The sequence below is a fragment of the Lepisosteus oculatus genome, chromosome 1 (assembly GCF_040954835.1).
Source record: "Lepisosteus oculatus isolate fLepOcu1 chromosome 1, fLepOcu1.hap2, whole genome shotgun sequence".
Lineage (NCBI taxonomy): Eukaryota > Metazoa > Chordata > Actinopteri > Semionotiformes > Lepisosteidae > Lepisosteus > Lepisosteus oculatus.
Window position 1 is genome coordinate 2,885,217 of NC_090696.1, and position 15,859 is coordinate 2,901,075.

A 15,859-nucleotide genomic window follows, 5' to 3' on the forward strand; every position below is an offset into this window, starting at 1 on the left:
CTGGGACAGGAGATCACACACTGTATTATTATTATTGAGAGACAGGCTCACTGTCTGTTCCTCAGGCTGGGACAGGAGATCACACACTGTATTATTATTATTGAGAGACAGACTCACTGTTCCTCAGGCTGGGACAGGAGATCACACACTGTATTATTATTATTGAGAGACAGGCTCACTGTCTGTTCCTCAGACTGAGACAGGAGATCGCACACTGTATTATTATTATTGAGAGACAGGCTCACTGTCTGTTCCTCAGACTGAGACAGGAAATCACACACTGTATTATTATTATTGAGAGACAGGCTCACTGTTCCTCAGGCTGGGACAGGAGATCACACACTGTATTATTATTATTGAGAGACAGGCTCACTGTCTGTTCCTCAGACTGAGACAGGAAATCACACACTGTATTATTATTATTGAGAGACAGGCTCACTGTTCCTCAGGCTGGGACAGGAGATCACACACTATTATTATTATTGAGAGACAGGCTCACTGTCTGTTTCTCAGGCTGGGACAGGAGATCACACACTGTATTATTATTGAGAGACAGGGTCACTGTCTGTTCCTCAGGCTGGGACAGGAGATCACACACTGTATTATTATTATTGAGAGCCAGGCTCACTGTCTGTTCCTCAGGCTAGGACAGGAGATCACACACTGTATTATTATTATTGAGAGACAGGCTCACTGTTCCTCAGGCTGGGACAGCAGATCACACACTGTATTATTATTATTGAGAAACAGGCTCACTGTTCCTCAGGCTGGGACAGGAGATCACACACTGTATTATTATTATTGAGAGACAGACTCACTGTTTGTTCCTCAGGCTATGTCAGGAGATCACACACTGTATTATTATTATTTAGGGACAGGCTCACTGTCTGTTCCTCAGGCTGTGTCAGGAGATGACACTGTATTATTATTATTGAGAGACGGGTTCACTGTCTGTTCCTCAGGCTGGGACAGGAGATCACACACTGTATTATTATTATTGAGAGACAGGCTCACTGTCTGTTCCTCAGGCTGGGACAGGAGATCACACACTGAATTATTATTATTGAGAGACAGACTCACTGTTCCTCAGGCTGGGACAGGAGATCACACACTGTATTATTATTATTGAGAGACAGGCTCACTGTCTGTTCCTCAGACTGAGACAGGAGATCGCACACTGTATTATTATTATTGAGAGACAGGCTCACTGTCTGTTCCTCAGACTGAGACAGGAAATCACACACTGTATTATTATTATTGAGAGACAGGCTCACTGTTCCTCAGGCTGGGACAGGAGATCACACACTGTATTATTATTATTGAGAGACAGGCTCACTGTCTGTTCCTCAGACTGAGACAGGAAATCACACACTGTATTATTATTATTGAGAGACAGGCTCACTGTTCCTCAGGCTGGGACAGGAGATCACACACTATTATTATTATTGAGAGACAGGCTCACTGTCTGTTCCTCAGGCTGGGACAGGAGATCACACACTGTATTATTATTATTGAGAGACAGACTCACTGTTCCTCAGGCTGGGACAGGAGATCACACACTGTATTATTATTATTGAGAGACGGGCTCACTGTCTGTTCCTCAGGCTGGGACAGGAGATCACACACTGTATTATTATTATTGAGAGACAGACTCACTGTTCCTCAGGCTGGGACAGGAGATCACACACTGTATTATTGTTATTGAGAGACAGACTCACTGTTTGTTCCTCAGGCTGGGACAGCAGATCTCACACTGGGCTGCAACTCTCTTGAGTTTCCTCCTCCCTCCCCCAGTAGGACTCTTCTGATTCAAGCAGGAGTGTTTGTAGCGCCCTCTAGCTAGACTCCACCAGCACTTGATATCTCGCTGCGCCTTTGGCTCTGATGCCTCAGCTGACTGAACTGCACCTTCACGGTGCTTAATGCAAACACTGGGCTTTCCCAGAGCAGGGAAACGTAGCTGGAAAATAAAGTCATAAGCCACAGCACCCGTGATTTAATTGATAGTTTTGTGTTCGATCGAATCGTTATTTAAAGAAATCTGCGAATTGCGTAGACATTCAGCGAAACCACTGCTAACTTCAAGTGTGTGGAAAATGTGTTATGAATAAAACCGCCTTTCTATAATCCTTAAACGCACATCATTGATGAATGGGTTGAAATCAAGGAACTATATATTACACCAAATAAAATATGAAAATTAAATGAAGGATGTCGCGGTTTCCGTGGCCATGTCTGTGATATTAAAATGAATGTGTAAAGCTCTGGAGATCTTGTTTTCTGTATCACAAGAAGTGTTGTCCAAGCCGATATTAATTATAGGTAATTTAGTAGGTTATTTCTCTATCAATGAATTTGTGTTATGTTTCAGGATCGGGTGCACGAGTGAAAATAAAGATGACAGAGACCATCTGACCCGTCTCTTGATTTGTGCTCTCCCTGTACTTCACTGACCCAGATGGAGAATGTGCCGTGCATGCAGCTCAAGACATGACACTTCACACAGTACACATTTAACAGATGAATGATGGGAGAGCAAACAGATGTAAAGCAAATACGCGCCGCTGTTTCAGATGCAGCCGGTTGACAGCTGCGGGGGTCGAGGATGACCGAGCTCTCGCTCTTGATTCGGGCGGTGGAAGGTCATGAGTCAGTAACACTAACAGCGCTCTTGATATTACCTTGCTTCTGCGATGATCTCGGTCGTGATTTTTTCGCGTAGGACCCGGGTGGGATTTACAGTACTTCTACACAACAATCCTTTGTGTAAAGAAAAGCCCTTTTCTACTTGTGTCTTTTTCGCGTCCTCATTCTTGTTTTCCAGTTGGTCTGGGAATCCATATGACTCGGACGGACTTGATCAATTTCCTCTTGAGCGTTTTAACTACGGGGGTATCCAGCGCTCTGATAGTTTCTTGTCGAGGACTGAAGAGATTCCGTGTCTGCACAGCATTTCCCTCGAGCCCCGAACTAACCCACTTGCCGAGCAGAGCAGAGCAGGAAAGTCGTCTTTGGTCCTGTAGCGCCCACATGTCGAAGTATTCAAACTGGGGTCATACCAGATTGTGTAACCTAAACATCAACTTCAATTGATTTTAAAATGTACACTCTTCTAACCGCAGTGTCTAAATGATCCTGTAATGTGCTTAACGTGTGCGCTCTTGATAATTAATAGTTAATACTTGGCATTCTACATTTGAATTTGATCAATTCCATCTAGAGGCAACAATACAATTACAAAGACTGAACAAGTCAGCCACGCATCGCCAGAAGCTCACTTTTAAACGCTCAGGAAAACAATTTAAAAATATGTTTCCCCAAATGAGTTTTACCCAGATCAGACAACTGTAAATGCCACACTCTGCGCAGCCAAATTCACATTTTATATACATTCACCTATTACTAATGCGCAACTTTTAATGTGAAACACGTCCATCACTCCATTGAGTTTCTCAGCGCTTCTTGCAATTCTAAGTTGGAACAAAATTGTGTTGTTTTTTTTTGCTACATTTTGGGCGAAACGTCCGCTTGCGCGCTGCCGGGCCCCCGCTGTGCCACTCGTGACGCGGCGCGGGGTGGGTGCGGAGGGGGCTGGGTCGCTGTGCGGGGGCAGAGCCGGAGGGAGGGAGCTGGCGGGGACCGAAGTACAGCGCCTGTCACAGCCCGGTCCCGCACTCACACTCGCTGCGAGGCGTGGCGCGGCGTGGCGGGGACCTGCGTGCGCTCGCGCGGAGAACACGGCTTGCACGCCGCGGAGGCAGCGACGCTTCGCGTGGCCGATGGGGCAGCAGGAGCAGTCCGGGCTCAGTGGCTCTCGGTAGCGCAGCTGGTGCACAAGCCCCAACGTCTGCCGTTTGCCAAGCGGAAGTTACAGGCAGTAGGAAGTCTGGGGGCGAAAAAAAAAGAAGTTAAGAAACTGAAAAGGAGAAAAAAAAGTCATTCAACCGTGTGACAAGTTCACAAGAAAACAAAACCCTCTCTCGGGGGGAACGGAAGGAGATGGATACGCACGTTAAAGAAGGCCAACTCTACGTCCAGCACCAGAAGTTTGGCAAGGTAAAGACCGAGATCGTGTGCTGTCTGACAGGCTGGGGCAGGCTGTCTCCCCAGAGCGCTCATCGGTGCGCACACACCCGCCCCTGCACTGCCCTGCCCGTCTGTCAGGGCGCACGGTTCACAAAGTGACTTGAATCCTTCCAGCCGCAGTCTTTCTGCCGTGTGTCACGTTGAACCCTCTGGGTAATAAAGTTTAGTTTTTTGTTGCACTTCGGTGCACTGACAGTAATGAAACTCTTTTAAAAGAGGAAGTCGGAGGAGAAGGCAGAGGTGGCTGTGCTGAATGCGTGCGTGAAGAGCAGTGTTTTGCACTTTTTTTTCGGTTTTGGGTAAAAGAACGCATTCGAAAGTAATCGTCGGTGATTGTCGTTAATCTCCATAGGGGGGTGAAACGTTGAGCCCTGTGCGGATTGTGTAACCTTCCTCTCTCATCCATGTTTCATTTTCTTAAAAAAAAAACTAGCAGATACTAGACGAGGAAAGTTACCCACGCAAGGTTTGCAGATAATCGCCTCTGGATTCTCTTCAGTTTATGCAAAGTGGAGCAGGACAAAGGGCTGTGTTGAGTTAGTGGATGTTGTCTAAGGATATCAAAAACAGTGTACCCGAAAAGCGTTTATTTAAGGAATACGGAGGCTTAGTGATGTGATTTGTGCATTGGCGTAGTTGGCCATGAGCGAGTTGCTGGAATTATTGCATATCTAGATTTATTGGAAAACATTGCATAAGACAGAGCATATCTCACGACAAAACGATCCTGTGGCCGCTTTCTTCGCGTGTGCTGTTACGACAGAGCTAGGTCAATGCGGTCACGAGAAGTTGGACTCAGTAGTGAGTTACGTGAACTTGTGAGTTCGGAAACAGGTGCAGCGATAACACTGACGTTCACACGGGTGACACTAACGCTATGAGCTTCTGACAGGTAGCATAGGAAAATGTGCAGGCCTGAGGAGGAAGTTCACAAGAGCTGAGTGATTTGGCTGTTAGAGCAGTTGGACTTTGGCTGAAGCATTGCACCACAACATCACTGTTAATATAGTTGCTAACATCTTTATCCAAAGCGACCTCCCATTGTTCAGCATTTTACTGTTTTACTTTTGCTGCTTGTGTCCTACCTGGAATATGAGCCCTCCACCTCCTAGTCACCACTCCAGGGCCCTGACCAGTCCTGGAGCAACACGGAGTCTCCCATGAACTGGGAATCTGACTGCTGGCTTGTAGGAAAGGATAGATAAACTGAAAGGCCAACAACTGTTGTCCACTCGTATGTGCCTGAGACATCCACCAGCCACCAGGATGTGCTCTGTGCTCTGTGAAATCAGAGCAGGTCAGACCTTGGCTTTCTGTACGGATCACTGAGATGCTGTCTCCATGGGGGTGGGGGAGTGTTGGCATAATGACTCTGACAGCTCAGTCACCTACTGCAGCGGCACCTTAGACACTTATACAGCCTCCTGCATTCTGGGACTGAGCTCAGTCACCTTAGACAGTTGTGTTTCCTCGGTCCTGCTGGTGCTTGGTGTTGTGAGCCCAAGTCCTAGTTTGAGTGTCATGCTGTGGGCTGCAGTTGGACCATGGGAATGGGATGGAGGCACTCTAGCCCAGTACCTCAAGTAAGTCAGCTCAGAAATTGGAGTGCTCTCTACTTCTTCCTTACAGGCCGCCTTGCATGACACTGATCTTAAACTGATTTTTATGAACAGCAGCTGTGCATATAAAGCTCAGAGTTCGTGCAGGTGGAGAAGAGATTTCCGTTCAGGACTTGAAGGCAGGAGTGTTGAGTAGCTGTTAAGGCCCTGGACGTATGATGGGGTGGTTGCAGGTTCCAATCACAGGGAACAGCTATTGAACCCTTTGCTTGAGCTGTTTCAGTAAGGTGGTCAGTTGTATAAATACAAGCATGTGCTACTTCCAATAAAACTGTCAGCTAAAGCAAGTAAAAGATGAATTGATAAGTTGCCTTCCACTACCAAGAACTGATTTTGCTGTATGTTGATTGAGCTTTTCATTCACAAGCATCCCAAATATCTGTGGGAGGGACCGTCTTCATTCACCACACGAGAGAATTGAGCTGAAGAATGTTGTGCTTCACTTATTCCACAAAGAAACACATTCCTGAGAGGTGAGGCACAATAACTTAAACCTGTGCTTGAAGGCATAAGTGGAGTGGAGAGTGAGGAGACCTCGTACTGTTACTAGCAGCTCGTAAGCAGGCAGTTTGAACATCGTCCCCTGCAGAGGAATCCCTAGAAGACAAGCGATGGCATTGCATCAGTGAAAACAACGTTCTGAATCCTTTAAAACATTGGTACAATTCTGTGAGTTATAAAATGAGTCTTTTGTGATTGTCTGACAGAGGAGGCAGAGACGTTTGTTGTTTTTTGGACTATGTATGGAAGGCATGGACCATACCACAGCACGTTGGTGGTAAGAATATTGTTAAAAATGAGTCTTTGCACTTTTTTGCAGAGTTTTTCACATCAGATTGTAATTTTTACTTCCTCGATGTCATGCCCTGGAGCAATAAGGCAGTCACTGTAGAAAGTGCACGGAGTCTGATTGCGTCACTGTGAAAGAGATGAGGCCTTGTCACAGGAATGGGATGGTTTCTAGGTGGGCAGACGAAACCAGAACGCCCAAAGCACTGTGTAATAGCACCCTCCTGCACCTCGCCTACAGAAAGAGACCTGTTGTGACGTGTGTGCAGATTGACTCAGGGCTACCCACTCAGAGAAACTCCTTTGCTGGAGGAGTCCTGTTTCAGAAACACACTGCATCTCTCTGTTACGAGGCACTGTAGTGGGATGAGTTCACTATACCTCTCTGTCACGAGGCACTGTAGTGGGATGAGTTCACTATGCCTCTCTGTCACAAGGCACTGTAGTGGGATGAATTCACTATTCCTCTCTATCAAGAGGCACTGTAGTGGGATGAGTTCACTATACCTCTCTGTCACGAGGCACTGTAGTGGGATGAGTTCAGTATACCTCTCTGTCACACTGCACTGTAGTGGGTTGAGTTCACTACAGCTCTCTGTCACATTGCACTGTAGTGGGTTGAGTTCACTACAGCTCTCTGTCCTACTGCACTGAAGTGGGATGAGTTCAGTATACCTCTCTGTCACACTGCACTGTAGTGGGTTGAGTTCACTACAGCTCTCTGTCACACTGCACTGAAGATGCAAAGGATCAAGTAAAGGTTTATTCCATGCTGAATAGAGAAGAAAAGAAGCACAGCGTTTCGGCTGTGGAGCCTTCTTTGTGTGTACAGCAGCACAGACAGAGGACTGTCCACAGAGTGAGCACCATGTTTTCTCCAGGCACAGCCCACATGAAAGGGCTTTTAAAACCAGGAACAGGAGGCATTCTACCAAATGAGCAAGACCACCTGCTTGTGACATTGCTTTCATATCCACCACCCTAACATTTTAATAGTTGATTGAGCTGCACTTCGTTTCTTATACTAAGTCTTAATGGAGTTGTGCGTCGCAAATGGAATCGGCATCTCCAGGCATAAACCCTTTTCTTGGTTTCTGTTTGTCACTTATTTCTATACAGTACTTAATTCTACTTTTTATCCAGTTTCAAAAAGTGATCTGCGTGAGAAAAACCCAGTACCATCAATGCTTGGTCTGTGTGCAAGGCTGTGGCTCTGTTCACCAGCACCCCATCAAAATTTCACCAGGACCTTTCTTGGCCATAACTAAAAAAAACAGATACAGCAATTAAATGCTTAAGACCTCAGACGTTGATGGAAAGCTTTAAGAACCGAATAAATAGTATGATAACCCATAATTCATTTCATATAAGGACGAAGGGGTTGGATCAGTTAAGGATGAACTGAAATGCTATTTTTATATTTTGGGGTTAGAAAGAATCGGCAGTGATGAGTGCATCTCAAACCACAGAAAAAGTAAAAAATTACACAGTAACTTGTAAAACCTCCAATTGACATCACAAAGCAGACGAGCTCTCCAGGTCTGCGCAGCGCCATGTTGTCGGCAGTGTCTGTGGTTCAGAACGAGACGTAAACCTCTGTTGGCGTGTTGCGGCCCTATGACATTGTTAACAAGCAGGCCTGTGAAGACAGCTCTTTTAATACAATACAAGTATTGCTCACAACTTCCAGACTGTTTCGCGGCAAATACTGCTCATTATTAACTCTGCATGCATTCCGCGGTGAAATGTCTGCTGAACAATCTGCACTTTAATACGCCTGTACTTACTTACTGCTTGTACATCACATCACATGAGTCAGTCCAGTGACTGGTGAGCAGGAAGGCCAGAATCACGTCACAATCCATGAGAGCTGGAATGCCAGTTTGTGACAACATGGCGACTTACAGTACTTTTACAAAGTTCACGATTTTGTGCTTAGTTCGAAATTTGTAATTTTTTCCTATAAGGTCAATGAATTTATTTTGTTACTGAGATTGAATAACTGGTCTGAGAAATTGGGACTGCCGTTCCCCCTTATACTAACGTCCTGATGGGATTGATGGCCCAAGCAGCCTCATTGATTGTAACTGTTCTCGTGTTCTTACTGCCTAATGACCAGGCTCAGATTTAAAACTGGAGGGCGAATGAATAGAGCAGGAACAAAGATCTCTTCTGCACCAGCGTGCCGGGCCTGTCTCTTCCATGGCCTGTGGCCCGGTTTCAGCTCAGAAGGAGGGGTGAGTCCAGGCCCAGTCTGGCAGAGAGCCTCCGTTTTTCCAGGCTTGTTGCTGAAGAGAAAGGCAGCTCTCTGCCCTGGCCCTCAGTCACCCCAAAACAGAGCGTTCACCTCCCACTGCTGCAGCAGCTTCACAGGCCTGTTCGGATCAGCAGGAGCGACGAATCTGCACGTGTATTACAGCAGGTGCATGATGCGTCACATTAGCACACTGTTCTCCCACCTAACGCTCAGGTGCATAAGCACTTGCATGAAATATTGATCTATCGACTTTCATCTTGCAGATAAACCTCCACAATTAACTTCTCCGATCTGAGAGTCAGAAGAAACTGGGCCTCATGAACACACACACCTTTATCAATCGCTTGATTTCCGGACATTCGAAAACTCATTCTCCCCCACACACATCCTCTCACTTCATCCGGACCATTTCTTGTTTCATAGGAAAAACTCTGCTTCTCGGAGCCGCTGGGAGTGACTGTGTGCTCGCCGTGGGTGGTCCCAGCTGGCCTCCGAGACGCAGTGAAAGTTAGGAGACCCTTGCGTGGAGGGGCTGGCAGGGACACAGCCGGTCAGTTTAGGTGCTGTGGCTACGGAGACGGCTGTTTCTGGTTTCTGTCTCTTGATTTATCTCTCCTCCCCATGCTTCTGCCTAATTGTGCTGGCAGATTAATAGTGACTCTTACTGATGTGCCAAGTGGTCTATTAACCAAGGCAAACCAGAAAAGCTCCTTTTGATGAATCTTTTGAGGAACTTCAGTTTCTCCTCATTGTTTCTTCGATGCTGAGAAATGCAAATGTTATTATTTCAGTTCTATGAGTATTGTTGCCATGTCTGCTTCGCTGTCATTGGAGGGAAGTCAGCCTTAGTAGAAAGTGAACTGATCTTAATGTTTCCCCTTTATACAGGTGGCAGCCCTGTGCGGAGGTTGGCTGATTGTGTAGGAGCACCTGGCTGCCTGGAGCTCGCTCAGACCTCTTGCAAACTCTTTTCTTGATTTAGTTAAATATCGGGGCGCTGGATAGGAAGCCCCCTGTCCCAGCTCCAATCTTTGTCTCCTCTTAGGGACACTCTCTTGTTCTCTCTTGCTGTGACGCAGTCCTTCACTGTGTCTTGGAGACAGTAAAAACACACTCCGTGCACTGTATATGGCCTCACCTGGGCTCTTCAGAATGGCTGGGTGAAAGTTAAATCTACAAAGTAATAAAACATCATTTTTGCCAGAGCAGGGCTGTCAGATACAGTGGAGCACAGCAGCATCTGAACTCTTTGGGTTAACCAGGAGACATCATGTTCATCTTCCTGTTGTCACAGCCTCTCTGGCCCTGAGCCACAGCTCCGGACTTTCTCTGCTGTCTTCTTCTCTGTTTTTGTGGCAGTGTAGAAACTGGACTTGCCCACAGGTAACGTCCTGAGCCAAGCACATGTTTTAGAAAAATAACCATAAAACACAAGCATCTAAAGTGTGCTTATTGGAGAATATAGGTATAGAATAACTGAAAATAAAAACAGAGATTGTAACTCCTCACGGCGGAGGTGACGGGGTGGCAGATCGCAGGCTCTGACCCTGCGGAGAATTCTGCTCGTCCAGCAGCCTGTGTGGCTGGTATGGCTGGTTCAGACAGAAAGGATGGGGAAGAGCTCTCTATCTGCAGGAGCCAGTGTTTTAACCACTGTCCCCGAGAGATGGCATCGATAAACGCTGTTCGCTAAAGGTCAGTTTCCTCAATTGGGTAACATTTTTATGCGAGTGTCCAAAAATATCAATGGCCTATCTGTTTGCTGCTGTTTCTCTTGTGAAACTAGCACGTTTATTATGGATGCAGTCATAAAAAGGATAAACAACATGTCAGCAATAAATCTAAAGCTCTTCTGTTCTCTTTGAGGACTGTAAGTCCCTCTGTGTGAATAGTTTACCCTGCCGAGCTGCCTTCAGTTATGTTTCTTTCTGTCCCTCGCTGGTCGTGTCTCTGACTCGAGTCTTTTTTTTCCTGGCTGCCTCTGCGACCTTCCTGATTTTCACATTGCAGAGGAAGTGTGGAGGAAAAGTTTTTAAAAAAACAATAAAAGATGTAGCAAACTAGATGTAAAGGAAGTAGAGGCTGGCCAGCAGGAGAGAATCCTCAGTCTAGCTGATACAGAGCAGGTCCCCAGTGAGCTGAGCAGCCTGTTCAGAGTGGCAGCTGCGGGCAGGGCACAGCAGATGCAGCCACTGGCTCTGTGCTTCATTCCTGGGCTCTGGACTGGAGCTGTGAGAGCCCTCTGGGAATTTGGGGTGGATGTGCTGCTCTTATGGGGCTCATCGCTGTTTGGGGGAGTTATGTGACTCCTGTGTTCCAGCTGTGTTTCCAATCAGAGCCTGGACTGTAGGTTAATCTGTGGGTTCGAAATTTCGGCGCTGATCCACTGCTGTGTCTGCGCTGGCCGAACATCCTCCTGAGATCACAGCGTCGCCATTGGAAAGCAGATGCAGAGCAAGCGTTTGCACCTGGTCGGTTAAAGAGGATCTAACAGTATCTCCTGTTACCACAGCGTGTAAAAAGCACGTGCAGGGCGCACATTCTGCTCTTTCTGGGCCTGGCGCACTGTGTGAAAAAGCAGGGCGTGGAGATGAAAATGGCTCTTTTTTCTTTTGGGTCTGGAAACGCCTGCTAGCTCTACGTGTCCTTTCTTCTGTGTCGGCCAGGGTGTCTGTGTGGTGAACCTGCATTTCTGCTCGGCCTGCCTTCAGCAGAGAACTGGGGGGCGACAGAGAGAGCTATTTTTTGTCAGTCTAATTAGTGTAGAAGTTCCTTGTCGGACTTCCTTGTCTGTTTTGTAGCTGCCCAGGAGTTAAAAAAAAAAAACAATTGAAAAGATGAGCAAAATTTGTGCTTTGTCGACGCTTTTATTTTTAGTGTAGAATCACTCATTATTTTCTGTTATGCCCGCCGGGTTTGAAAGGCTGATGATGTGCTTTTCGCGTCTCTGCTTGCCGTTCTGAACCCGTGACCACACACAGGGGATTCGGCAGACTGCTGTGTCCCGCCCACCCTCCTTTGAGCCACTCATCCTTTAGCATGTCACAGGCACCACAGCCCTGATTGGAGGAGAGGCGCGTCCGTCACCTGCAGCACCACGCTCTGCTAGTGCCCAGCACGCCACCGGGGTCAGAGAGGTGCTGAGAGCTGAGAGGGCCCCGGTCCACTGGGAGTCTGGCTGAGTGACGGAATAGAGCTGAAACCCTGCACTGTCCCGTGGCTCTTTGCTGGTTCGGGATCACTTCCCATGATGTAAGAGAAGCTGTGCACGGGCACTTGGCGAGGCCGTACCGTGACACATGGTGCTTCCTGTGCTCTGGCTGGGAACTGCTCACGCGTACTTCCTCCTGAAACTGGAACTCCTGTTGTGACAGTGTTACCAGAAGTGTGGAAATGAACATCTTCGAAAGCTCTGAGCCGGTGCAGTCCAGCTCGGCACCCCTCACAACCCCCTCCGGGTCGAAACACTAGAGACCTGTTCTTAGAGGACCAGGGCTGGGGAGCCTCAGAACGTCTGTGTGACCACAAAAAGAGGGTTTCTGCCTGGTGTCCCTGTGTAGTTCTGCAGTGGACAGTAATGGACACGAGCACTTTGTGCTTTTCCTTAGCGTAGAGGCCGAACTGGAGCAAACCCACAGCCACGCGGACTGCTGTGCACATGGCCGCGAGCCCCGGAGGACTGAGCACTCCTGCACTCTAACTGCTTTTTCAGAAACAAGTCTCCATGCAAAAAGCACACCAGAAATGCAGAAGGTTACAGTGCGTCCTAAAATAATACAAAAAAGAAAGAATTCCTTAGTTTCAGTTCTGCAGTATATGCCAACGTTTGCACTGAAACTAGTCACCATTTTACTCTCTCTCTATAAAAATATACTCAGCCTAACAATGGGACATGCGGCACATTTATTAATATGTTTCATCATGAAAACAACCATCTATCTTGCAGTTATTCAGGCGCAAATTGTCAGTGAGACATGAATCAGACAAAGAGGATTTTGTCTTTCGGATCACCAAGCTCATGTCCACTTCAGTCAACAGCTCCCGTCAGCATTTCAGGGAAATCGTTTCCATGCGTTGATAAACAGAGCTCAGAGAAAAGGGGAATAAATGCTAAATAAACTTCCTCTTGCTCCAGATGCAAAATTGCTGGCTTGGCTTTTAAATCCGGCCTAATGTGAGTCCCGATATTGACAGGGGGCAGTGTAAGAGTCTGAGACGACGCGGCGGTGAAGGTCTCCGCTGCAGGATTGCCCTGTGCCTTGCTCACCCTTGACAAGCTTTGGCCCGGCAACGAAGAGGCTGAGCAGACCCTTTACAAAAGAGGGTGTGCCGCGAGTTAATGATCAGGAAGTCACAGATGACAGGAGTCTTTCCCTTAAAGGGCTCTGTTGTGTTATAGTAGCTCTGTGCAATTCCACAGCGTATTTTCCTTCCTATCTAAATGCTGTTTTTGTAAATCTAAAATAAACATTCCCAGCATCATGCTGTCTACGGTATGAACACGCAGGAAGGGGAGGAATCATTCAGCCCATCTAGCCCGTTTAGTAGTCGGTGGTTAATAGTTCCAAGGATCTAATACAGCCGTTTCTTCAATAGGCCGGGCAGCTTGTCCCACACTCCCACGATACTTTGAGAGGAGCCTCCTGTTCTGAGTTTTAAGTGCAATTCAGTGCACCTGTGGTTCGTGTTTCACTGTTCATACTGTAGCTCACTGGGCTGACTGACAGTATTTGTCCCAGGTCCCTTCATACTCTCTATAAAAGACTTAAAAGGGTTCGGTTCGGTTCCCTCTGTCTGTCAGTGCAGCTCATTCCCTTGAGCTCCAGGATGTTTCTAGTTGCTCTGCTGGGCTGATTCCAGAGCAGCAGTATCTTTTCTCTGATAACAAAATCTTTTCTCTGCACAGATAACAAAATGCTTATCATGACTAATTATGCAAATTCAGATTGGAGTGACGCTCTGAGGGCCGGAGTGCGGCCCGTCTCTCTCGGGCTCATCCGCAGAGCCGGGCTGGCGGGAGAGCAGAGCAGGATGTGCCTCTGGTTTCACAGAGAGCCGCTCGTTGGGGCTGTAGCTACCAGGAGCAAGAGCAAGTCACAGAAGGCAGATGAGAGGAGCTTCTTGCGGAGTTTTGAGGAAGTTGCTATCGCACCTCGCTGGCCTGCGCTCTCGCAGTCATTTACATATTTTCCGTCCTGTGAGCATGCTGCTGTTCCACTTCCTTCCCTTTATTGGTGCTGTAGGCAGCGGGAGCTTGTCGCTATGGGAACACGCATCGCCTCAGCCAGAGGGGTGCAGATGTGTGTGTGGTACTCCAGGGTAGGAAAAGTGGATTGCGAGATATTTTAATATCTGCTTCTGCTTCATCAAACAGGTTAACATATTAGTTCAGGAAAATAAGAAAGCTTATGAAGAGGAGGCAGTATGGCCATCTGGTCCCTTTGGTTGAATTGTTTTCAGATAATTTTTTTCTCAATCTTTTTATTAGAGAATCAGACATCAGTATTGAGAATTGCAGACACTTTTTAACTTAAGTGAAACTGCTTGAATATACTGTAGAGCCCCGTCTCTCTCTCTCTGAAATTGGAATTGGAATTGTTCCTAGTCGTGAGTTGTGCTGGGATCTCAGGAAATCAGCAATCCAGATTGGAGTAAAGATGATGTATGTGATAGATATCTCAGTTAGCGATTGAATGGACAGCAAGGATGTTCTTGCCAGACAGGTGTGTCCACTCCTCTGAGTGTGTGTGGTGGGCTGTGCCGAGAAGGTGCTGTTTGAAGTGAGGGAACACGAGGTGCAGTCTTCTTGTTCGTGGTGACTCGCGTGTTCTGAAGAGTGTGTCCTATGCAATGGTGTTCCCAATATCCTCTAAGAGTTTCTGGGGCTCATCCGTGTTATTCGGTTGCTGTTAACTTTCACAGCATCCATGCAGCCCTGTCTGGCCTTGATGCTCAGATGAGGAGTTTGTGATGCTGTGGCTGGAGGTCTCTTTATTCCAGCACCTTGGCTACGCACTGGGATCACTGAGGGAGTGATTCGGGAGGTCAGAATCGGCCTGTAACTGTTGAGCCGGGGTACCTAGGCCAGTACTATTATACTGGCCTTTGGTCTACCTTTGAACAAACCAGCACTGATCACTGACAAACAGCTCAAACCTGCACTCTCTGTAAAGAGCCAGGCTAGAGACGTACAGATCAGAGGATACCCAGTGATTGCAGTGATTACACAGAAAGGCAGATGCTGGTGAGATCCTGGGTCATGGATGTGTCACATGGTTGAATACCCACATGGCCCAGCATCTGAAGAGAGCACGTTCACCACGGTTTCTCCAGGTGGCCTACCTGCTAACAAAATCTACCTAGTACATGTGTACCTTTCAAAAGAACTTTAAGGATTTAAGGAAAAACAAGACTGAAGAGTATTTTTGTTTTAGAATTAGTACTCTGTGTACACATCCGAAAATAAATAAGATAAAACCTGAAGATGTTCAGTATTTCTGTGTTGTGCAGTGTAATTAAACCTGCTTGCCACACATTTTTGTCTGCTATTAACCACAGAACCACAGAGAACTAACTGTATGTAGACTTTGGGAAGGAGACCTGATGGAAAGAGCTTGAGACTCGAGGTCTCCTCAGGGAGCTCTGTGCAATTTCAGTACACATCACGACATCTGGCACAGCATGGGAGGTCATCCAGGGGTACAGCTGTGACTTAGAGGGAACACAAATGTGAAAAACAGACACAAGGCAAGAGCTATCTCCAGAGGCCTGCTGCGGGACAGTCTCGCTACATGCGGGGTGCTCAGGTGCAGAGGAGTGCTGTGACACGCTGTGAACACCCACGGGCTTGGGGCAGCTTCTGCACTGAGCAGGGCAGGGGAAGGGCGAGGAAAGAGCTGCCATAGCAGTGTGAGGCGCAGCTGCCCCTGTCCCAGCAGTCGGAGAGCCGAGAGGGACTGTAAACCAGCCCTGCTCACCCTCAGCACCCGGACTGCAGGACTGAAGCATCGCCACAGCAGGGCTTCCAGGTGCCAGGGCTGATCCTCCTGCTTCGAGTGCGACGCGGAGACGTCCAGCACATGGTCTCCAATCAGGACCCACCACCGAC

At 47.4% G+C, this 15,859-nt stretch overlaps 1 protein-coding gene across 1 annotated transcript in view; it reads left to right on the forward strand.

Annotated features, from left to right (window-relative positions):
* Positions 1 to 3,590: 3,590 nt before the first annotated feature.
* Positions 3,591 to 15,859, forward strand: part of dok1b (docking protein 1b) — a 30,104-nt gene continuing 17,835 nt past the window's right edge. The window contains exon 1 of the mRNA XM_006629117.3: positions 3,591 to 4,056. Coding sequence (XP_006629180.1) covers positions 4,000 to 4,056 — 57 coding nt within the window. The 5' untranslated portion in view covers positions 3,591 to 3,999. The remainder of the gene's footprint in view (positions 4,057 to 15,859) is intronic.